The sequence below is a fragment of the Lingula anatina genome, chromosome 1 (assembly GCF_051362555.1).
Source record: "Lingula anatina isolate TDL-2025a chromosome 1, LinAna3.0, whole genome shotgun sequence".
In the NCBI taxonomy this organism is placed as follows: Eukaryota; Metazoa; Brachiopoda; class Lingulata; order Lingulida; family Lingulidae; genus Lingula; species Lingula anatina.
In genome coordinates, this window is record NC_141767.1 from 60786907 (window position 1) to 60810807 (window position 23901).

At 33.6% G+C, this 23901-nt stretch overlaps 3 protein-coding genes across 5 annotated transcripts in view; 1 reads left to right on the forward strand and 2 right to left on the reverse strand.

The window, feature by feature from the left end:
• Window positions 1-129: 129 nt before the first annotated feature.
• Window positions 130-4099, reverse strand: LOC106170989 (calcium and integrin-binding family member 2). The gene is made up of 7 exons (XM_013551070.2): window positions 3904-4099; window positions 3389-3423; window positions 3031-3148; window positions 2638-2785; window positions 2348-2454; window positions 1977-2065; window positions 130-1445 (listed from the first exon to the last, which is right to left on the reverse strand). Exons 1-7 carry the CDS (start codon window positions 3952-3954, stop codon window positions 1424-1426), a joined length of 570 nt encoding a protein of 189 aa, XP_013406524.1. The 5' UTR covers window positions 3955-4099; the 3' UTR covers window positions 130-1423.
• A 153-nt stretch (window positions 4100-4252) lies between these two features.
• On the forward strand, window positions 4253-7513 carry LOC106171476 (leucine-rich repeat-containing protein 61). 2 transcript variants are annotated; one of them, XM_013551850.2, is made up of 8 exons: window positions 4253-4363; window positions 4882-4968; window positions 5327-5473; window positions 5686-5746; window positions 6006-6157; window positions 6369-6437; window positions 6591-6722; window positions 6828-7513. In XM_013551850.2, the coding sequence occupies exons 1-8, from the start codon at window positions 4348-4350 to the stop codon at window positions 6899-6901; spliced, it is 738 nt and encodes a 245-aa protein (XP_013407304.1). In that variant the 5' UTR covers window positions 4253-4347; the 3' UTR covers window positions 6902-7513. The 2 variants fall into 2 exon arrangements, with proteins under 2 accessions (XP_013407304.1, XP_013407311.1); XM_013551857.2 differs by lacking the exon at window positions 4253-4363 and adding an exon at window positions 4412-4612.
• LOC106171081 (fibrillin-2) overlaps window positions 7498-23901 on the reverse strand; it is a 50489-nt gene continuing 34085 nt past the window's right edge. For both annotated transcript variants that reach the window (XM_087014608.1, XM_087014612.1), the window contains 31 exons: window positions 23381-23506; window positions 22885-23010; window positions 22481-22603; window positions 21834-22076; window positions 21321-21446; window positions 20890-21015; window positions 20282-20449; window positions 19905-20093; window positions 19490-19618; window positions 19128-19253; window positions 18675-18797; window positions 18305-18430; window positions 17818-17943; window positions 17324-17449; window positions 16864-17022; window positions 16586-16648; window positions 16065-16190; window positions 15533-15655; window positions 15259-15381; window positions 14968-15090; window positions 14582-14707; window positions 13901-14053; window positions 13522-13575; window positions 13132-13257; window positions 12618-12740; window positions 12180-12302; window positions 11864-11989; window positions 11399-11527; window positions 10955-11123; window positions 9936-10188; window positions 7498-9515 (listed from right to left, as the gene is read on the reverse strand). In XM_087014608.1, the coding sequence (XP_086870734.1) occupies window positions 9147-9515; window positions 9936-10188; window positions 10955-11123; window positions 11399-11527; window positions 11864-11989; window positions 12180-12302; window positions 12618-12740; window positions 13132-13257; window positions 13522-13575; window positions 13901-14053; window positions 14582-14707; window positions 14968-15090; window positions 15259-15381; window positions 15533-15655; window positions 16065-16190; window positions 16586-16648; window positions 16864-17022; window positions 17324-17449; window positions 17818-17943; window positions 18305-18430; window positions 18675-18797; window positions 19128-19253; window positions 19490-19618; window positions 19905-20093; window positions 20282-20449; window positions 20890-21015; window positions 21321-21446; window positions 21834-22076; window positions 22481-22603; window positions 22885-23010; window positions 23381-23506 (4451 nt within the window). In that variant the 3' untranslated portion in view covers window positions 7498-9146. The remainder of the gene's footprint in view (window positions 9516-9935; window positions 10189-10954; window positions 11124-11398; window positions 11528-11863; window positions 11990-12179; window positions 12303-12617; window positions 12741-13131; window positions 13258-13521; window positions 13576-13900; window positions 14054-14581; window positions 14708-14967; window positions 15091-15258; window positions 15382-15532; window positions 15656-16064; window positions 16191-16585; window positions 16649-16863; window positions 17023-17323; window positions 17450-17817; window positions 17944-18304; window positions 18431-18674; window positions 18798-19127; window positions 19254-19489; window positions 19619-19904; window positions 20094-20281; window positions 20450-20889; window positions 21016-21320; window positions 21447-21833; window positions 22077-22480; window positions 22604-22884; window positions 23011-23380; window positions 23507-23901) is intronic.

A 23901-nucleotide genomic window follows, 5' to 3' on the forward strand; every position in this document is an offset into this window, starting at 1 on the left:
AATATGTGGAGGTCCTTTTTGATATAAATGATACACTCCATGTCCTGCTTGTGGAACTGAAGCTAGAGATGTTGGAATTTGAACAGTATTTATCTTTGATAATTTCATTTTCTTCAAAGATTATTTACTTTTCATTTTTTGAAAACCTTTATTCCTGTATTACACACATATAATTATACAGTAAATTTAGCACCTTACCAATAAGCTAAACACAAACAAAACATCAACCAATATTGTATACAATTAAGATAACAACAAAAGGAATACAATGATATCATATAATTTAATTTGGGAGAAAATTCAATTTAAAAAAAAAACAAAAAACAGTTTCCGATAAAACTGACAAGGAAACATATTGTGACCTTTTATAACTCTTGAAGATAAAAATAAAAAATATATATATTGCACAGCAACTAAATATTGCACAAAATCATTTAAACCAATCTTTAAATGAATAACCAAAATATTGCAAATGATTTTGATTGTATTACATAACACTTATGCTGATAGTAAATAAGTGACCTTGCTGGACAACAAATTATTGCTAAATATTCTGCAAAAAAAGTCCCTGACAATGCTTATACGTAACATTTCTGTCTTACAAAAATATAATAAATAGAAATTTTCTATAGAAGAACAAGCATTCAAAACAACAGAACTATAAGCATCGAATTTAACTCAATTAAAATTATGTTGAATTTTTAATTAATAAAATTTTAAATCTATCCAAGTACTAACAGTAACGGTATGTAAAGCATATTAACCCTAACCCCCACCCTCAAAGCACCTTATTGTAGTTTATGGCACAATTAAGTAGATATTATATCAGCTCAATATAACCACTTGTATAAATCATTAGCATTACATCAAGAAATCACTGGAATGTTTGGATTTTTATTATTTATGAAAAAAAATGCTGCCTATCAAAACAATCACACAAAAAGCTGCTACAGACATTTTCAACTGAAGACATCACAAAAAATTTCTCTACAAACAGACAGCTACCTACATTTGAGGACTGCTGTTACTGCAGAAATGTCAAATGTTACCATATAAAATATGCTATATATTTCTTCTTTATGGAATAAGTGTATTTTAAAAAGACCGAAAAGAACTCAATTTGATGTAAGTCACTTAAATTCCTAGAAATAGAACATAAAACTATTTTCTGATTGCTCAAAGTGTCAATTTTTATAAAACTCATCAGTAGCCTGCTCTACTGCTAGCCAGTTCAGTTAAATACTCACGAGTTTAATTTTCTTCGTATTTTATATGACATATAATTAACTTAACTTTAATTTTGTCGGCTAAAAAATCAATTGTTGAGATATTCCATGTACAACTTGTGGTGAAGTTCATGAAAAACTCATGAAAAACTGTCCTTTGTCATGGTCATGCAGAGGTTTTTCCATACACAGTTTCATTATATCCTGATATGAAAAGTTCTGAAAAAAAGGTAAAAAAATTAGAAAAACTAAAGGCCTACTTGGTTTCCACAGACAATGTAAATGTGTGTGCATACAATGCACTCTCACAAAAAGACACAATGCATACGACAGATGAATATCAGAGCTCTTTTTCTTTTCACACAAAAAGACACAATGCATACGTCAGATGAATATCAGAGCTCTTTTTCTTTTCAATCTTTTTCTTATACTTAATCAGCCCTGAAACCATCTTAGTGACAGTCTAAGTGACTGTGGTATGGCAATGTATTTTGATCCATCTGTTTAACTATCTTATACATGTGTATGTGTGTGCATACATAGAGGGAATTATAATTGAAATGATTCCCTATTTAGTGGCTTCATTTTGCTGGTACGTATAATTTGCTCTTTATGTCAATAACTTTCCTTTGTTTGACATGCTTACATGCTTTGTTACATAGAATTCAACAATATTCCTCTTTTTCTTAATCAGAACATAATATTAAACAATGCATTATTGCCATAAAAATATTCTAAACCTTCACTTACCCTAGGAAATCCGGAGCTCTGGAGATAACGTGTTCAAACTCTACATAAGACAGCTTGCCATCATCATCCAAGTCAGCCTCTTCCATCACCTTTTAATTTAAAAATGTTGCACTGTTTACAACACCTTTATGCATATTGTTACATATTTAACAAAGCACCACCAAAAGTATGTAAATCCCTAAAAAGTTTTCACTAACGATTTTAATTTCATTTGCTATTTAATATGTATTTATTATTTATTTATTTTTTGAGAGGGAAACCTGACACCTTGACTTATATCACCAATAGAATTTGGTGCTCATGATCATCTTGCTTAAAAGAAGATTGATGACTAGTATTCGGTCTATTATTAGTTATGTTATAACACCTACCTTCTCACACACAAGATCTACTTCCTCAGAAGTCAGCTCATTCCTGGTCAAACATCCCAGTGTCCTCTCCAGGTCATGTTTTCCCAAAAAGTTGTCTCCATCAAAATCTAGAAATACAGACATTAAATACAAAGTATCCTATATGATAAAACTACCTTAGGAACTATCTTTTTTAACATGTAAATCAAGCAATCTGCCATTTAAAAAAAAATTTAAGATTCTGTTCTCAGTCTGACGTTTAGCAAAATGCTATATATTATCAGCATAATTCAATCTTTAATAGAGCCTACCATATATCCTAAAGGCATAAACTGATTTCAAATCCCTAGGAGCTGCCTCACTAAACACTGAGAACATGTCAAGGAAATCATCAAAGGTCATGTTACCACGGCCATCTTCAGAAAACACTTCACAAATTCTACGACGGAATGGGTTTTCCTAGAACATATACAAATTATGCAATCAATTAAAAAAAAATTTCAAAATATAAAATTTTTAAAATATAAAAACCTTCCAACTGTCTACAAAATGTCTACTGCCATTATCTTTCACTTGCTGGTTTTAGAGATGATTTTCTGACAGGCTCTTTATGATTATTTGAAAATTCTAATCAGTTTATATTCAATTAATTTTCAACCATCTAGTCTACATACATAACCAAAGATAGAAAATGTTCAATGTACCCTCAGTTCCTGCATCTTTTCCACCTCTTCAAAAGGCACTCTGATGGTATGGGCTTCATTGTGGGTCATATCCTTTGGAACTCCCTCAGAATAAAGCTCTCTGAAGCGATGAAAGATCCTGAAAAAATGGATGAAAATGTTTGTATTTTTAACATAACTGAGAAGTCTTTTTATGAATCTAAACAACTCTTTGACTTTTTAAAACAATAAGTTTTATCCTACAAAACATTTATGAATGCCAAAGACAAGATGCCATTCACAAACAATTGCTGTTTTATTAAAGTAACTGGACACTGCGACTTGTCATGTACATGTATAATGAATTAATGATAATGTAAAAATGTAAATAGTATCTTACCTCAATATTTCTTTTCTGGTGAAAAAGCTGCAATCCTAAAATAAAAAAAAAATGTTGAATGATTCCCTAAAGGTGTTTGATCGTGTTCCACAAAATAATTCAAACATTTTTGAAGTGGATAGAAGTGTCAGGTGATATTCCACCAGGTCCTGTACTGTGTCCCTTGCTATATGTGACATACACTTCTGCACTTAATGCTTGCTCGATACAGCAGCAAATGGATCTGTACTGTGTCATCTTCCTATTTCAAATGACACCAATATATCTACCGTACCAGTAAATTAGAAAAGTGTTCAAGGAAGAGGTCTGGGGGCTCTATAAACAACTGACCAATTTAAGTTAGTTATTCAAAGAAACCAAAAGTTTACTGATAAAACAGAATCCAGACGAAAAGCCTATGAAAATCCCAATTAAAAAGTTAGTTCACATTTTTTTAAAAAATTAAAGATTCTTAACAGTGACTTGTCACTTAGATGATATCTCGAGTTTTCGACACAACTTCATTATAACTTTACCTGGTATGCAACAAGCTGTTCGTCCGTGAAAGTTGTCTGCTTATTTCCCATTATAATTTATGATAATAAAGATTTAAATCACATATGAAAATGTGTAGACTCTAATTATCTCAAAAATATGTCAATAAATGACTGTCGTCCAAATTTTATTTTTTCAAAGTTCTTGCTGCTGTAAGTGGGTCGTTATTCACAAGTATCTATCGGTGTTCACGAAAAAGGCCAAAATAAACCTGTAATGTATGCATAAAATGAAATATGACGTGCCTAAAACATTTATTTAGTTCCCTCATCAATATAATCTATCCAGTATACATGTGTATACTCTATGTTATGTATCTACTAACGACAACCGCAAAACAGCTATAGCAACATATAAACTTCCGGACAGCTGAGGGATGAGCTGCTGCTAATTTTAAACGTCTCTGCATTGCATTTTAGTGAGATATGGAGGGAGGAAGCGGTAAGAACGCTTCCTTATCTCTTAGAGTCAGGGATAATGGGGGAATCTGGTGTCTTTTGCAATAATCAATTATTTTGAAAATGGGACCAGATACTAAAATTGTCTTAGACTTAGTGTATCTTGAATATCTACACGTTAGCTCTCCTTTTTATTGGTATCGTAAGTTCTAGAACACAAAAAGTAAAAAAGGATTGATACAAATGAATTGTTATATGCGATGAACATGGAAGAGAGCAAGGCCCTACAACAGTGAGACAAAAACTAAAATGATTCATGTGCCAAGTTTTATTTTTATTTAGGAATGAACAAACAGTTATTAAAATGGCATTCCGCTGTAGAAAACATGCATTTCACTATGGATAGAAATACATAAATATTGGATTATTTACTGCTAGAGACCTAACAAGCATAATCAATCTTATCAAATATATAAAAATTTGTTTCCGGGGTGTATAGCGGTTTTAGTATTTGCTTACAATTAAGTTCTAATTTTATTTTGCTGTGCGTTTACACTGCAGCCACTGTCATTACCAGACAGATGATGAAGAGCCAAAGCAGAGAATTTGATTTAGAAAGTATTCATTCATTGTCTTTGAGAAGTCAAAGTGAGTAAAAACAGTTGTATTTTGATAACACTTGATTTTACTTATAAAAAGGTAGATTGATTTATTTGTTAAATACTACGTTTTATTCCTTACTACAGCACATTTGCTTTACATGCAACTTGTACAATGTACATAGTATATGTATGTGAGTGATATAGGTGCATCAAAAGACAGAAAGCTCATATTGTATGATATATACCCTCCATATATTTAGGGGCTTGTCAACACTATTGATATCTACTAGTTGATGCAGATGATGATATTTTGACACAAATGCAGTGTAAATAAATATCACAACAAGAATTTGATAAACCATTGCTCTTCCTTTTTTTGTAATACACTGGTTATTTTCTTTCAGATATTAGTGGTCTCGGCTGTCTGGGAGAGTGTGTTGGATTGGAAAGACTGGACCTGTCCTTCAACGATGTAACAAAGCTGTTTTCATTAGCAGGACTTACCAACCTAGTATATCTCAACCTAGCAGCAAATAGGATATCTTCGCTAGGCAAGTATTTACTTTAATTATTCTTTACTATAAGTCTGATAGCAGATATAAGGGGGAAGAGGTGGTGACCAAGATATTGGGCCCCTCCCTTCTTGATATTCTAAATCTGTCTGTCTGTCTGTCTGTTACATATTATTATTATTATTATTATTATTATTATTATTATTATTATTTTAAGCACAGTTTTAATAACTACAACTCCAAATTTTCAGATGGTTTACAGTCGCTGGACAACTTGCAGAAACTAAACTTGGCAGGAAATTTGATAGGGAGGTACTTACAAAATATAATTCCTAACATCCTATCTTCATTCATTAAAAGCTGTATTTAGCTGTATTTATTTAATAATTTGATTTCTCTAGCACACAAAAGGATACATTTCTAAATTACCAAAAATAACATTTTAACTTGCCTGTATGCTACCTATGTAAAAAATGTCTAAGTTACTAATTTTACAGTGTTTTACTGTTTTGAAGAAGAATAATAACATATTTCTATACAGTATAATTCAGATATTTTTTCAATGTAACAGTTTAGATACTCTTCGCTGCCTGAGCTGCCTAGAGAAGTTGAGAGATCTGAGGCTCCAGGATACAACCAGTGGTCTAAGCAACCCTATATGTATGAATGTCACCTATAAATCTGATGTAACAACCATGCTGCCTATACTTGTGATTCTAGACGGTATGGAATTTTGTGATATACTTGTTGCTCATCATGAATGTTTAAGTAATGTACAAAAACTCGTTGTTGACAGAGTCAAAGTATGATCAGTTTGATTGTGATAATAGTTGAAAATCAGAGTTAGAAAAGAACCTGTTTTTTATTGGTAAGGATAAAAGCCAGATTTGTAATATATATTTTCTCCACTATCAAATTTTTGTATTTTCAATAGGTGAAAGGTTGAAGGGCAGAGGAAGTGATCTATTCAAACTCTACGAGCAATTAGATGAAGAACTTAAAGGTAAATTAATCTTCTAGAAAAATACACAAGAAAATATAGCTAAATATTTTCACCCCAACTTCTCATCAATCTTTTTAGAAGTAATGGTAAGCAGCAAGACATTTAATTTCTTTATCTCTCTCTCTCTTTTTTTTTTTCTTTTTGCTTTACAAGAATCTAACGAGACTCCTAGAGGAGCGGAAGACTTGGGTGGGGCTGGTTCCTGGGTTCCATCAGATTTTTGGGACAAAAGAAACACATCACCACAAAAGGCAGTCTTACTGGATGCAGAGCAGCAGCTCAGAGGTAGTAGCTCATTTACTTTGTATTCAAATTAGATAACTCAAACTTATGATGCTCAAAAATGAAGTGGGATCCTTAAAAGTGACATAGCTGTGATTGATATTTCAGAGTTGCTGAAAAATTGTGAAGATTTGTCCAAATCAGCTGCTGGCAAAATACAAGAATGGGAAGAAAATAGGTGATGAATATGAAAGTGGAACCAGAAGTACTTGGATGAAAGTATTTCTTCCAAAGTTAAATTTATCATTTAGCAAAACTTCAACTACAAAGATTTGAGTGATATTTCTATATTTTCATACATATATTTTTGTTCACCAGGAATATATGTATGAAAATTGAAAGCCATCTATGCCCCTCGTGGTAAATATGAGCCTACTGCAGGTTCAGTGATCAGTAACCTAAGCTGAAATCTCCTGCTTGTGGCCCTAATGCAGCAGTTATTGCAAGGGGAGTTTATTTTGATTTCCACAGCTTAAGTTTAATGTATGATGAACATTTTTCAGTTGAAGTTCTTGAATGTTATCCTGCAAGAATCTGTATATTTTTTCCCAATAATGTACATCATGCCTTCTTAAATAGCTCAAACTTTTAAATGTTAATGATAATAACATCATGGGTGAAAGTTTCCAGGTTATGCCCGATTTCAGGATTTTAATGCTTAATTTTGATAATTTTCATAGGGTCTAAATGCAATGAGAAATTGCAAGGTATGTTTTCAGGATTTTCATTTTTCACAACTCACCCAAGTAATATCCATATGTAATAAGTAACAGAAATAAACTTTTTTTACGTTTTTTATTTCTCCCAGCTATGCTGTATAATAACACAAGTACATGTAATAATAAAAGTACATTACAACCTTCTCTAGTCAGACCCATATGGCCTTGACAGTCAACAGTTCCTACACAGCACCAATCAGAGCAATCTTTTCCTCACCTTAAAGCAGATATTTTGAGTTGTGTTTTCAAAAAGTATTGTTCCTATTTAATACTAGCACCCTGAATATAGCATATATGCCCCAAGTTAAAATCAGTACTTGTAACAAATTATATCAGTATTGAACTTCTTACTGAGGAAAAGTGATACCTAAATTCCAATTGTTCTGGTTTGAGGTGTAGGCAAAGACCAATTATGCAGGATTGCTCTGAGCAAGGTGGCTGACCTGAATTGAAAGATCTTCAAAGACTTTCTTAATCTCCTCCTGGAAGCTAGTTGAACACATTGTGAGTGATTTTAGAGATTATTTTTTATAACTGACCATGTAACCCCCAGGGAAGCTTTCCTGCTTTCATAGTCCTCCATTTTCTCATAATACTTCTTTTTATTTTGCTGTTAATGCTGAATTAACATTTGTTGCATTATCTTGCATAAGTGGTCGTTTTACTGTAGATTTTTCACTCTGGACAATCACATCAGCATTCTATAACACTCAGTTCTTTAAACATAAGCTTATTCATTACAATTATGAATTGATCTATATTCAATTGCAGTACTTGTCATTGTAATAAAGACCAGTTAATAACAAGTTTTACATCTTGTATGTACACTTAACAACACTTATCCCACAGAAGATGAAGTGCTTCAGCTGTTCTAACTACAGATTGTCACCTTGATAGTAATATAAACTGCAGTATACTGATACATTTAAGGCTATTTAGAAAACATGCAAACATTTAAAGCCTGTAACATCGGACTTAAAAAATATTTTTTTTATATTTTATGAAGTTAATACTCATATATATCATCCTTACGCATGATTATAGCGTCTTTTATAAAATGCATTTCTGACATGTATCACACAACATGAACATATAATAGTGCAATATAGTACCAACCAGAACATTTGGTACAAATGAAAACGTTTTTTCTTTTAAATTATAGTTAGTGAGAACCTTTTATTTTCTTTGACATCATCCTTATTAACACAAGCGATTTTGTTAAGAGTCAAGCACATGAACAACTGCAATGCTATGTTTGCACATATTGGAATTTTATCTTTTATAGCATCACAAACATGTTGGTATGACACATGGAACTTGACAGATTGTACAGCGACCATATCACTTGGCTGCCTTTAGGGCATCACATAAGTATTAATACTTGATCCTAATACAGTTTTCTCAGAAATGAGCACTAATGTACACTGTTAAACCTATATTGGGAACAACTGTAAAAATCTTGAAGATTCAAATTACTTGTAGATTTGATATTCAAACATGATTATCTTGGTTTTAATTTCTGATCTCGAGTTGAAAATAAAACCCTTCTGAGCAGTAAATCCTTGATGGCAGTTTTTAGAATTCACCATGAAACTATGTATAATTTCTTACATGGGTTGGTAATGATGTTTTTTTTCAACAGCCCATCTTTATTAAATTAACTTAATAACAAATGCAATTAGTGTGCCAATAAAAAACTTCAACACTGCTATTGAACCATCAGTTTAATTTTAATAACTACTGGCTCTAATTTGACATTTTCTATTACTTCATGTTCACCTCTAATTGGTGTGCCCGTTATTTCTAAATTGTACTCTGCAAGCTCTTTGACTTTATGTGTGAAATGTAATGAGCTGATTCCCTTCTTTTCGTGCATTGAAAAGATGCCATTTTCATTCCCCTTTGTAATTTTATATAGTATATTGTCTTCAAGAACTTGCAAAGCTGGCAACACTTTGATCACATTTACTTTGGGTCTGGCTTGTTTCTTTGTCAGATGAATGATTAGAGTGTCATTGGGGTTGAGCATCTTGAGATCTGAGCTAATGGTCTCTCTGTCTATATGGTCCTCACTGGTCTGAAATGAAAAAAGACGTGTGGCATTATGACATTTCTGTACTTATAAATTGTAAATTGGTTTTCTACTGAAATATCAAAATGTATTAGGGAAACACTTGATCATAATTTGTCTATAGTCAGGTATGTGAGGCAGCTTATCTAATATCTTTTCTATTACTCTAAGCTGGGTTTCCAGTGGATTTGAAATTTGGGGGTGGGGGGGTCGTTTTGAAAAAAAAAAATGAAAAAGAACGGGGTTAATTCAAAGTCAATATACTGGAGATTAGAGCTCATTTTTTATGAGGGAGGCCAAGGATACCCATAACGTGCACACTTAATGACATCTTAGGATCCATAATGTATTCATACTAATATTGTTGCCCTTACTACACAGATCTGGTGCTTGAAAATCAAAGACTTTGGCTGTACTGGTATTTACCTTCATCCCAACAGCCTTTAGGAAGCTGTCCACTGAGCGTTTGTTCCTGAGGTGTCTTGCCCTGGCTGGCCGGCCTCTGTACAGTGGAACGCCACCTGGTGGCTCATCTGGTAATGTATCACATTCATAACAGCCCTCTCCAGCTGGCAGTGTATGGTCACGGGAACTTGGGACATGGGGTAGGTTCACTCCCTGGGGATATTTGTTTGCAAGCTGCTCGTACTCAGAGGGTCCCCCTGCAGACACACAGTGGCTAGAAAAAAATCATTTACTCATTTTAGTTTGTTATCTTGCATTCATTTGAAAAAATAAATAAAGATTAAAATATTTACATCTAATAAGCCACATACAATAAGACCAAAATGAGTTCAAAAATAATTAAAGCACAGACCTCTAAAAGTTTGATAAAAGCAAAGGGAATAAAATAAAAGATATACAATAAAGAACAAGATGAGTTCCAAAATAAAACACAGACTATTAAAAGTTTGATAAGGAAAAAGGGATAAAGTCATTTTACAAACATTTGGTTCTGAATCATGGTACACTAAAATTTGACTGGCTATGCCTTAGTTTTCTGTGTGGTTTGCTGGTTAATCTGTAATTCAGCTTGTCTCTGTCGTTTATTATTATTGCAAAGAATGTTTTGTTGCTCGTTTCAAAAAACAAGCTTTGCTTTGTATGGAAACTCATGAAATATAATTTTAAGTGCCCTCAACTGGATAGATTCTATTATTTTGCATTCTTCCCAGGTTAATCCCGGGTGCCTTTGAGGTATTGAGTCTTATATTGTTCTTTTAGTCCAGTCAATCACTTCAATGATAACATTGGAAATCCATGTTATCAGTGCATTATTCAAATGAAAGGAACTTATAAACATGGGGTAATGTACTCATAGTGTGTTACTCACATGCCTCATACTCATTAAGTCAGTTTTTTGTTAATATCTTAAAAAATGAAAAAAAAATTAGGTAACAATGTTTGCAGTAATGTGGTGTCGCATGTATTTATGCAGTACTTACCCCTGTCCAACTAGCTGATATCCTGAGGGGCATCCACATGTTGGTCCTACGCTTAATTGAATGCAAGAGAATAAACAAGGGGTTCCACATCCATATCCCGGGCGGATTCCACTAGGACCAATACCACCAGGACCAATACCATCTGGACCAGTTCCATCTGGACCAAAGCCTATGTTATAAAATATTTAATAAAGATTTTGGTGAAACTTGGGATTCTTTTATATATAATGTGACGTAAGAATATCCTGCAGATATAATACAAACAACATTGGTCATCATGTGCATTTACCTATTTGGAAAAGATGGAATAAATTCAAAGTTTTAATAAGAGTTCAACCTTTAAATTCATGAGTATGGTTTATGTGACATCTTGTTAGATTGGTTTGGTGTTATCAAGTGTGCTGGGTATACAAAGATTACTATCCAATAAATGGGTTCATTTACCTTGCAGGCATGTTCTGCTCTGAGGTTCATATCTCATGCCTTGTGGACAAGTGCACTGGTAACTGCCCATGGTATTCAGACATTCAGCAACACTGCCACATATATTACGCTGCTTGCACTCATCTTCATCTACAACAAAGCATCAAAGATGTTGAATTTATCAATTTTTAAAACTTTGTGAGAAGTAAAACATGTTTCAAGACCAATTTTAAGTCCTAGAAAAGGCCAATAACTCATATAACAAAGTTTTATTAAATTTTAAAACCCTGAACAAGACTTGTCAGTGACTGCCAAACGTTTTAGGAAACAAATCTCATTTTTTTTTTTACTAAAAACTGAGACCTTTTAAAAAATACAATTCCAATTAAAATACCAATCAAAATAAACAGTCCACATGCAATAAATGGAAGATTTGGTCAAAAACATCTCTAAAACTGCAAGACTTATGCAGAATATTTTACCTACCCATGCATATGTTTCCATCTGGGCTGAGAGTGTAGCCCCGGTCACAGAAGCACTTGTAGCTGCCTGGGGTGTTCTGGCACCGCCCAAGGGAACAAAGGGTTGGGTTTTCACGGCATTCATCAATGTCTGAAAAAGTGTTATTCTGTTCAAAAATATGTATTACACTACTAGTGGCAATCTCAAACAAACATATGATTATTAGGTATAAATACGTTCATTAAAATATGACTACGGTCTGAATGTCAAACCAATGGAATATCTTTTTCAATCATCACACTTCTTTCCTTTTGAAATGTTTTATTCAGTGCTGACTTACCAAGACAGTTCAGCCCAATCTGCCTGTACCCTGGCCCACATGTACACTGGAAGCTGCCTGGGGTGTTGACACACTGGCTTGATATGGGACAGTTGTGACGCAGGGTGGCACACTCATCCAAATCTACAACAACAAAAAATAACAATAAATATAACAATACAAACACTTTGAAAAGATACACGACCAATTTATTAATGTATTGTATTTCTTGCTTGACTGATACAAGCACATTTTGTTACTATAAAATGAACGGAAATGGTATATTAATACATACAGATGCAAAATTTAATTGTTGAAGCAAATTTAACAGCATGTTACAATTAAGTTTAAAACAGATGGGAACTGTGAAAATAATTCATAAACTGAGCTTTTATCATCATATTAAGGCATTTAAATGTTATATAAAATTACAACAGAAAGCCCCTTGGTAGTTCATACCTCTGCAAGTCCTGCCATCTGGGTTGAGGATAAATCCTCTGGGACAGGAACATTTGTAGCTACCTATCAGGTTCTGGCAGTTGTGTTCACAGGGGGGATTGTCTAATGTACACTCATTCAAATCTAAATAAGAAAAAAAAAACATCTCTGTAAATCACTTGCATTGATTGAATACATTGTATAATATTTTGGTGGCTATCTGAGCATTGTCTTGAAGTGAAATACAGCTCTTAATGTTCTTTAAAAAGTTACAAAAATTTAGGAGGCATAAACATTTTTCTTCATAATCAATGATCTCATGTAATATTGCATAAAGTCAATCAATAATGTTTGTAATAATCAATAACGTTTGATTACAATGTAAACATGAAATCAAAAGTGGAATTTATATATTTTCTTTTGCCTTTCATTCCAATAAAACCTTGCAAAAAAAAAAACTGATTCTGATCACAATTTCTCCATAAATAAGGCATTTAATCTCTGTTATCATAAAGAAGTTAAGTATTATTTTTACCTTCACAGGCATTTCCACTGTCTGAAACCTTCCATCCTTTGTCACATACACATCTATATGAGCCCAGAGTGTTAAGACAGCGACCATGTCTACAGGCTTGAGGCATGGACAAGCATTCATCAATATCTAAAATATAAGTCCAAAAGTTACCACTCAACAACAATAATGAACCCAATTTATATAGGCCTTCTTCCTTTGTACTCAATGTTATCCATGTTCACAAAATCTTCTTCCATGTTCACAACAAAATGGTGTAACATAACATAACATAGTTCTGTAATATTAAAAATTTTAATATACCCAATTAGAAGTTTCAACTAGTTTACTAAAACTATTGTAGAGTGAATGCAAATGGAGTATCAGAAGTAATATCTAAGAAGTGTACCCTACCCTTGCCATCTGGAGTGTATCCAGGGCCAAATGGGCACATTTGTTTGAAAGCAGCTGAAAGTATTAGACAAGAACCAATAAACACACACGAATATGTTTTCACATAATCTGAAAATCTTTTACAAACTACCTTCAAAAATGATGACTGTAAAGAGTAAACATATTGGGGTTGCCTTATAATTATTAATACTATAACACCTTTTATTTTAGGAATGAGAACAGAGAAAGCTTTTGTACAAGGAAACTTGTATCCTTCAAACCTCCTCCACTTATTTCTTAACATTCTACAATCTCAAGCAACTTTCTTAACTTTGTTTTCTACATTAAAAGCAGGAAATCCTACATTTTCAGTAATTTGTATCTAGTTTTATGTACTTACCTGTCCCAGCTTGAGGACATCTCTGGCATTCTCTTCCCCAAGCAGCACCTCTAGCACAGCAACAGCGGTACATGGTCACTTTTCCCAGCTCTGACCGCTGACCAGTACAACGTCCATTTATGATCTGAGTGTAACAGAAGTCCTCACGTGTGTCTGTAAAACAAAAATTATGTGTGATCAGTATAACCTGAGCAGTCTGAAGATATTATAGTAATTGGCTTTATTAATTTACTAACCCAATGTGATCCACACAACTAATTCTAATTTATTTCAATTTTATTCATTTTATTTTAATCAAATTGATCTGAAAATTAAATGACTCAGTATGAACCTCATAACAAGGTGATCTAAAATGTCAATTTTTTTACTATTATGAAAATGGCCACAATTGGGTTTATTTAAAACAAGTGATCTTAAATTTTAACTTCTTGATTATTATGAAAATGGGACAAGAAACTGGTCTCATCAGTCCACCATCTGCTTTGTTATTTACCCATACAAACCTATTCAAAGTGAAATATTTCTTGCATTACAACATAATTATTTCAACCAGTCTACAAAATATTTTGAAAAAAATGTTATTACTATGAATTGAAACATGCAAAAAGAATGAATTTTCAATAAAAATGCCAAGGGCATAGGCATAACTCGATAACGGATAATCAGAATATCAACCCTTACCAATACATGTCTTTCCGTCTGTGCTGAGTTTGAATCCTTGGAAGCAATCACAGCGGTAGCTACCAGGTGTATTATAACATCTTCCCTGTCCACATACTCCTATCTGCTCTCTACATTCATCAACATCTGACCAACAAATATAGGAGTTGGGGTAAAATGATATTTGTAGTAAAATAATAAATATATAGCTGAATCTGTTAGTTAAATTTGCAAATCCAATCTGCAACACGAGCAAACAAATAAAGTCTTAAATCACCTACACTTCAAAGTATATGAGGGTGAAGATTAAACTGTGATCTGTAACACACCATTTGTATATTAACAAATCTATGTAAATTATCCATTTCTTTTTATTATACAATTAATTTCTTTTAATTTTTTCTCACCCCTGCATTCATCAGTTATGCCCACTTGTCTATAGCCTTCAGGGCAGATACACATAAATGATCCCACAAGATTCTTGCAGGCAAACTTGCAGTCATTGGCTGGGGTCTGGCATTCATCCACATCTGAAATAAGATGTTACCAAAATTTCACTTGTGTAACTGTTCATTTTTCAAAGTGATCTTTTGTGTGGAAAACTGATTTGACAGAATAACAGTTATTTGCTATATGAGCTAGCTATACTTATATGATCAATTAATTTCAAACAAATATGCATTTTCAATGTGTTTTACCTTCACAGTGTCTGCCATCTTCCGCGAGCTGATATCCCTTAGGGCAGATACATCTAAAAGAGCCTGGAATGTTCTGGCAACGGAATGCACAGAAGTCGTCTTTAAGCTTGCATTCATTGATGTCTGTAAACATAAATGAAACCAAATAAAACTAACTGAAAAATATGAGCATTAAAAATGTAATTATATTTTTTCTAACATCATAACTGCCAATTTTTGTTCATTCTTAATTTGTGAAAACAGTACCATTTAACACCACTGAATTCCAACTTACCAACACATATTCCTCTAGGTCCAGGTTCATAGCCTGGTCTGCAGGTACACTCAAACCCTCCAACCAAGTTGGTACAGCTGCCCTCCCCACATATCCCTGGCACCTCAATGCAGTCATCAACATCTGAAATAGAAGACAGGTTAATGGTTGTTAAGAGGGTATTCAGGGATGGAAACTAAAAAAGAAAGAGAAAACTCACCCTTCTCTGAATTCCACCTACGTAAAAAATGGCACACATGAAAGGAGTCAAAGTTTCTAAACCCAGGTTTAACAAATGCACATATTGCTGATATTTCCTTTGTCAAGAATAGCTGACCATCCTGAAACTGGAACATGTGCCAAGCAGAAGTTTCATGAAAATGTTTAATATGTGATGGTATTATTATAAATCAACTATTTGATAAGTCAAAGATAGGGATTGCACAGTTTTTCCAGGAGCATCAATTTTAGAGCATTATGAAGCTGCAGAAAAGTATTGAAAACAGGTCAGATTATCACTCCTGATAAAAGAAAACAGCAAATCAGTACATACCAACACATCTCACTCCACTGCTGTCTAGTTTGTAGCCTTCCTCACACTCACACCTATAGGCACCATCAGTGTTGATGCAGCGACCATTGATACAACTGTTGGTTTTCATGACGCACTCATCAATATCTGAAGGAAAGCAAAGCTTTATTTAGTCAACCCAATAATAACAATCAAACTTAAGGGTACTCAGGGTATCAGATTTAAATTACCATATTACCCAGGGCAATCTGTTGGAATTTTTACTAGCCCAAAATCTTCCTCAATTTCACTGATACAATGTATAAACTTGTGAAAATAAAAGGAAATGGTTACAGCATTATATATGTTCAAGGAAAATGCAAGTGACAGATACCCAACAACAGATGAAGATGATAGCTGTGTGTCCAGACACACTATCTGTCCATAAAAGTTTCATTTGATATAACTACTTTTATTATGTTAACTTCCAGTTTTTTTTTTTTTTTTTTCAAAATTTATTTGGCTACCTCATGGGCACATTTTCATTTATAAGGTTGCCTTACCTTTCATGCCTGTTATACTTTTCACAAATCCCATTCCTTCTGGACACAGCAATTCAAAGGCAGCTATCAAAAAAATTTAAAAGCGTTGTTAAATTGTTTTTCCATACTAAATCTTTTTATCAAGATCTTCCTTTTATGCCAGTTTAACCATGAATAAAATAATTAACATAGTACTCAGTAGTTAGTCTACAATAGACTAAAAGGTCCTTCAATTTTTTTTTTTTTTAATTTACAACAATGCTGCAATTTAAGTCTTTATTTCAAGGTCTACACCTCACCTTCTCCTTTCCTTGGGCACACTTCACATATCCCTCCCCTGGCTGCCTGCCAAGCCGCTCCATCTGAGCAACAGCAAATATCTTGTGTCATATTCATTGCTCTGGGATTTAAACAACTGCCACTCACAAACCGATCAAAACAGTTGCCAGTGCGCATATCTGAAAGAAAAAGTATTCTTTTCATATATACTATACATTAAAGTACAAATACATAAATACCCTTTGTTTTCTACAAATATGTTCAATAAACAGATCTTTTATCTTTGCATTAATATATTATAAAGACATTTTCAGAGCCCGCTATTTAATTCAAAACAATGTATTTCAGGAACTGAAGACTAAAATACTAATAATCTAAAAATTGATTTCCAATTCAAGGTAAGTTGATCATATCCTATACCATTCCATGTGTTTTGAAAATGAGTTGTCCTGAAATATCTTAACCTCCTCTTTTCCTTACCTTTACAGTTTCTGCCACTGTTGGTGAGTATGTAACCAGGGGGACAGGTGCATACAAAACTTCCAATAGTGTTCCTACACTGTCCTAGGACACAGATGCCTGGAATACTGGTGCACTCATTCACATCTGTAATGACAACAGTAGGAATGCATATTTAAAGCTTACCTGCAAATATTTTAGAAACTGACAAATAGCCGTGAAAGCCTCGCTTGTTATGAACCATGCACTGATCTTCTCTTTAGAAACATTGTTACGTTACCTACATATTCACTCACTAAGAAGAACAACACAAAAGATTTAAAGCAAAATGTCTGTTTAACTTTATATATACACCCACACCCACAAGGCAATAGACACTGAAAGGTATGGGTTATGAATAACAGACTTAATACATCTATGGATAGATCTCTAATAAACAGGTTTGTGCCAGCAGCAAGTGGGGGAGGGGGTTACCATCACTGTCTTCAGGTTAATTATATATTCTGTCCTCTCACCTATGCACTCATCCCCATTGATGGACAGTTGGAACCCATCTGGACATGTACATTGGAATGACCCCTCTATATTCTGACACTGACCATTGCGACACATGCCTGGCACCTCCACACACTCATTGATGTCTAAAATAAAGACCTCTAACTGAATTGTATGTCAGCAGAAAACAAAGTTACTCTTTTGACTGAGATATGGTCTATGTTAAAAGTTTTTCTAAAAGTCAATGCTGCACATGTAGCAGAAATGTCCTTAAAAAGTTCTGACATTTGTTTCATCTCAATCTATCTATTAATCTATCTATTAATTTTATCTATTTTTTTATTCTTCTTTAAAAACTCATCAAAAAATATTTCTTTTTTACATGTTCTTTAATTCTAGGCATAAATTTTCTGACAATCTTATTTAATGTACTGCAATTCACTGATCTGTTATAAAAAAATCCAATAATTGTATTTTTAAAAATAGAAATAAAAATATCATATTTACCCCTACAGTTCTGTCCATCATCAGTAGTTGTATACCCATTCTGACAAACACATTCAAAGCTACCAATGTTGTTCCTACATCTGCCATTCTGACATATACCAAACTGGTTTCTACATTCATCAATATCTGAAAGTTCATTTAAAAAATAATGCATGGCCATTGTGATGATTCAAACAAATACCTTTATGTAGATTGCCTGTAGCATTTGAGAATTAATAATGTTGGAAACAAATCCATTTTGCCATCAATTTTCTACCTCAATTCAACATATGGAACTTAAAGAATTCTCTTCCTTTCAAAATAAAATTATTATCATAACAATAAAAAGATGTGAAGTAAATTACAGGAAAGATAGTAAAAAGGTAAATACCAAAACAATCATTGTTATCTGTCAAAGCAAATCCTTCAAAGCAAGAGCATTCATAAGACCCCTTGGTGTTCCTGCAGGTACCATTCCTACAGGCATTTGGCATGGTGGCACACTCATCCACATCTGGAAAAAAATCCTAGCTTGATCAAATAAAATAGCAAACAATGGCATGCAGTCACAGATACATGCACACATGAATGAATGTACATGTTTTTAAGTATATATTTTGCCTAAGATCTTTTAATGTTTGGATTTAACTAGGTACTGACAATTTGAGATAATTGGGAAGGGGGGCATAAGCTTTCTTTTTTCACATAAAGTATATGTTAGGACTGGAGCAGAAAATAATAAAACAGTAACCCAAACTCGTTTCTTGACTTTACAATGAAACATATTTGTATTACAACACTTAACACATAATTCAGTAACTTCCCCATTCTTAGCACCCCTTACCTAAGCAAACATCTCTGCTTGGTGACAGTCTAAAGCCTGGTCTGCAGATACAGTTAAAACTGCCAATCAAGTTGTGACAGCCTCCATTCATGCAGGTGCCAGTCAGCTCCTTACACTCATCAACATCTGAAAATAGCACAGAGGTTATATTATAAAATACGAAAACAAAACAAAAGAGCTTTATGTGATTTTACAGTGGCTAAAGTTTTTTGCAATTCTTTTTTCCAAATGTTCACAATGAATGTTTCACACAAATGGTACAGTTCAAGCTGCAGCAATTTTGACAGTGAACCAGGTTTTTACATAGGTTATATTTTACAGGCTATCTATTTTCCCTTTATTTTGTATGCAAAATGTTTCACCTATGCATGTCCTTTCATTGGGAGAAAGCTTGTATCCAGCTGGGCACATGCAAGTAAAACTGCCAGGAACATTAACACATTGAGCATTTCCAACACAAGGAGATGGGCCCTCTAGACATTCATTTATATCTGGAAGGAAATAATTAAATATTCATAAGACATTCATTTATATCTGGAAAGAAATAATTAAAAATTCATCAGTGTTCTGTGAAAAAGATACATTAAAATTGTACATAAAAATTTAACCTATGTTAAGTATTATTATCTTTGACACATATGATGAGTTTTGCGTAATTTTTTATCAAAAATACATCCTCCTGAAATATGAAATAATTTGGAACCCCACAAAATCCTGATGCTCTGACCATTCCCACCCAATAATCCAGGGAATAAGTGACTTCTATCCTCAGTTTACCTTGACAGATGTGTAGACTAGGATCATATCTGTATCCAGCATCACACTCGCAGCGGAAGCTTCCAATGGTGTCTATACAGCGTCCATTGAGACAGAGGTTTGGGATGGTGGCACACTCATTGATGTCTGAGGGCATGCCTGTCATGTCTATCTCAGTACCAGGGCCAGGGCATAGGCGGAAATAGGCCTCTGTAGAGAATAACAGTACGTGATTAAGGCATGATAACTTGACACTGAGACACACCATATTTGTAATAGTAAATAATGTATTTTGGTGGAAATTATTGAAAGGTTTAAGCGTATAACATAGTAAATGATGTAGGCTTTGACTGAAAAATTGTCACAAAGCAAAACTAAGTGATATACATATGGGTTACCTGTATTGGCTCTTGGACATGCCTCACATGGAGATCCCCAGGCCTGTCCCACTGAGCAACAACACACTTTCCTGGTGAGGTTCACAGACAGAGGGTTGTCACAGACATAATTGTATGGTGGTGTGGTGGAGTTGAAGACCTGCAGGTAGCAGTTACCATGTCTCATGTCTGTAAAAAAAGAGCCATAAATATGTGCATGAATATCAATGGTTTGGATGTAAATGTTTTTGATGTATCTACAGGCCTGTAGCCTAAAAAAAAAATTACCATGAAACCAATATGTGATTCAGTACAGGCATAGATTCAAGATCAAACTTCAATTCAAGGGCAGACTTTTTACCAACCAAAAGGGCAGTTCATTAATCCCTCCATACCTTCACTGCACGTTATCTATAGTTTAGATCTATGAAAACCAAAAATACAGAGTCGCATGTTCACAGCAACTGTTTCCACATTCTAGTTAATCTACGCTGCACATGTATTATCATCTTAACACCCCCCCTCCCTCAAAAAAATTAAGATGTACTTTAATTAGTTCTTATACTGTTTGAGTAACTCATTCTTTTATAAATCATTCATAAAGTCATCACATCCAAAGCTGCTCTTACCCATACAGTCTCTGCCATGGTGCATGAGCATGTGTCCAGGTGGGCAAATACAGGTGTAGTTTCCATCCGTGTTTACACAAGTCCCTACACCACAGACTGCCAGACTGAGCTCACACTCATTCACATCTGAAATAGAAAACCATGACATTTTCAAATCCATTAAAAGAAAAAGTGTTCATACCAGACATAACTTATATTAAAAATAAAACTAACTGATATCACCAGACAAAAGCTCACATGAATGTATATTAACAATATGAATTAAAAGGGTTACAAAACACCTGTTTCAGCACTAATAAAAGTATTCCTTATTGAATCACAGAATTGTAATTTTATTATTAAAAAAACAGCAAAAAATTGGCTGCCTGTAATACTGAAAAAACATTTTATATCAAATAATAAACAGCACATATAAATAAAAACTGCCTTACCAATACACTGTTTCTGTTGGTAGTTGTATTTATATCCAGAGGGGCAGACACACTTGTAGCTGCCAAATGTGTTCTCACACTTTCCAGATTTACAGATATCTGGGGTTTCTTTGCACTCATCAATATCTAAGTAAAATTTATAAGCAAAAATTTTTATAATCATTAATACAAAAACTGAGAGAAAATTTATTGGTTCACAAATTGTTATTAGCATAGTAATTTAAATGCGTGACTGTATAGCTTACAAAAATGCAATGCTTCTTATAATATAAGTTATATCAAAAGTACATAATAAACAAATAAACAAATACTAATGTAAAACATGCCTTTTTAAATATCAACTTTCACATTTTCGTATTATAATAGTATTTGCCTTGAATGTACATGTAAGCTCAAAAATATAAAGCAATTCAGTTATTCCATTATTAACCTGCTAAAATTTACTAACATTTACAAAATAAGAAAAAAAAATGTTTCACAAAACATGATGATTTCAACAATGAAAACCCCTACCTTCCGCAATGAGAGAGAGTTTATTGGGTATGAAGCCAGGTCCTCCAGGACAGAGCTCCTGGTACTCCCTGGTGGCATTGGAGGGACAGGGTTCACAAGCCCCTGGTCCTGCTGCCCAGCCACGCCCTGCTGAACAACAACACGTTGCCTTCCCCACACGTGTTTGCATTTCTCTCTCACAGGATATACGACCAAAGTCACCACGGTATGATATGTCCATGTAACAGATCCCTATCCTTTTGTCTAAAATAAAAGAAAATTCAAGTTAAAAGTAATATTTGTTTTTGTCTAGGCTGGCTGTCAATACTTTTATGGTAGACAGGGAAGGAGGGGGTTACATTTAGTAAGTTAACACATCAAATAACTTAAGTGAAATTGGGACCAACATGTTTTGCATAAGCTGCCAACATAACAGTAAAATGATATAAATCCTAGTTATGTAAAGTACAAAGCATCCAAATATCTGTCGAGATGGTACTCTCTAAATTGACTGAATTACAAGTCTGTTTTATGGCGGTGCCATTTTTTAAGCTTTCATTAAATTATGAATAATAAAGCCCTAGTTATTTTTTGCATTACATAATTTATTTAAAAAAAAAAAACCTCAGGAGTCATAAATGTAAGTTCCATTGGTTGCTCAAACTTACCAACACAGCCTTTACCAGATGGAATGAGTTCAAAGTCAGGTGGACACTGGCAAGTATAGCTGCCTTGTTTGTTAATACAGGTACCAAACTGACAGTTGGACGGATCCTCACACTCGTCTATGTCTAAAGAAAAATAAAAGTATAACATTCTAATTCTGTCAAGTACCTTTAAATGTCATGTTTGAAGCCTCCATACAAGGATCGAATTTAAGTCCATTCATATTTCTATAATATGAGGCGTAGGAGGCCTAATTTTTTAGAATAATATCATTATTCAGTTTTTCATATATTTTTCTATTAGATTTATATATTCTTTACATTGTGGTTCAAATTATTCAATATAAAAGCAAACCATGTCTATCATTCAGATAAATAACATCATCTACTATGTCAGGTAAATTTACCAGTGCAGTTTCCTCCTCCACCATCTAACTTGTATCCTTGGTCACAGTGACAGCGGAACATTCCAAATATATTAACACACTGGCCATGTACACACAGGTTGGGGAACATTTCACATTCATTGATATCTGGAAAGGCAGAAATCAACACATTACAGTTCTGAAGCATTCCCTATTTCTTTAACTTTTTTACCAGATATAAACACAAAAAAAACTTTTCTTCAATTTCAAAATGAATTTCATCACTTTGGTATTTAAACATGAAGTATAAAATTTCAAATCAGTTCTAAAAATGTAATCTTCATAGCCTGTATAAATTTTGAAACCTAGCTACTCCCTTAGCAAAATGTCAGGTCTCTACAAATTCGCAGCAAATTTGCTGCAACTTAGCAGCAAGAAGTTTTTTCTTCTAAACTAAAGGTTTGCAGCAATATTGCTCCAATATTGAGGCAATCTCTTCATTTTACTAAGGACTATTAAAAACTACATATCCACTTACCCACACATGCCCTGTCACCATCCTTGGGACTGAATCCCATATCACATTCACACCTGTATCCTCCAGGGTAGTTCAAACACTGGCCATTTTCACAGAGATTGGAGTTAAGACTGCATTCATCAATATCTGAAACAAGCCAATAATATTTCCTATAGCACTAGATGTGTTTCATGAAACTGCTACACTCTTAAAAAAGCAATATCAAAATTTTAACCACAATTTACATTTAGCACTGATTAATGATAAAACCAAGCTTTTCAAAAACAATAGCATTAAGCATTAAGTCCCCATGCTTTTCTCAGCATCACAATAACCTCAACATATTAAACTGCAAAAGCCTTACTACAATTCAAATAGGTCAAATTCAATATTCAAATATGAAATCTTCAGAAGCAGATTTCAGATTAAAAATTATCTTTAGTACAGTTACCCTATATGTATAAATGATCAACATACATTGTATATAAAACATATAAACCTCATGTAAAAAATCAGAATTTGATCAATATTAGAATGTGACC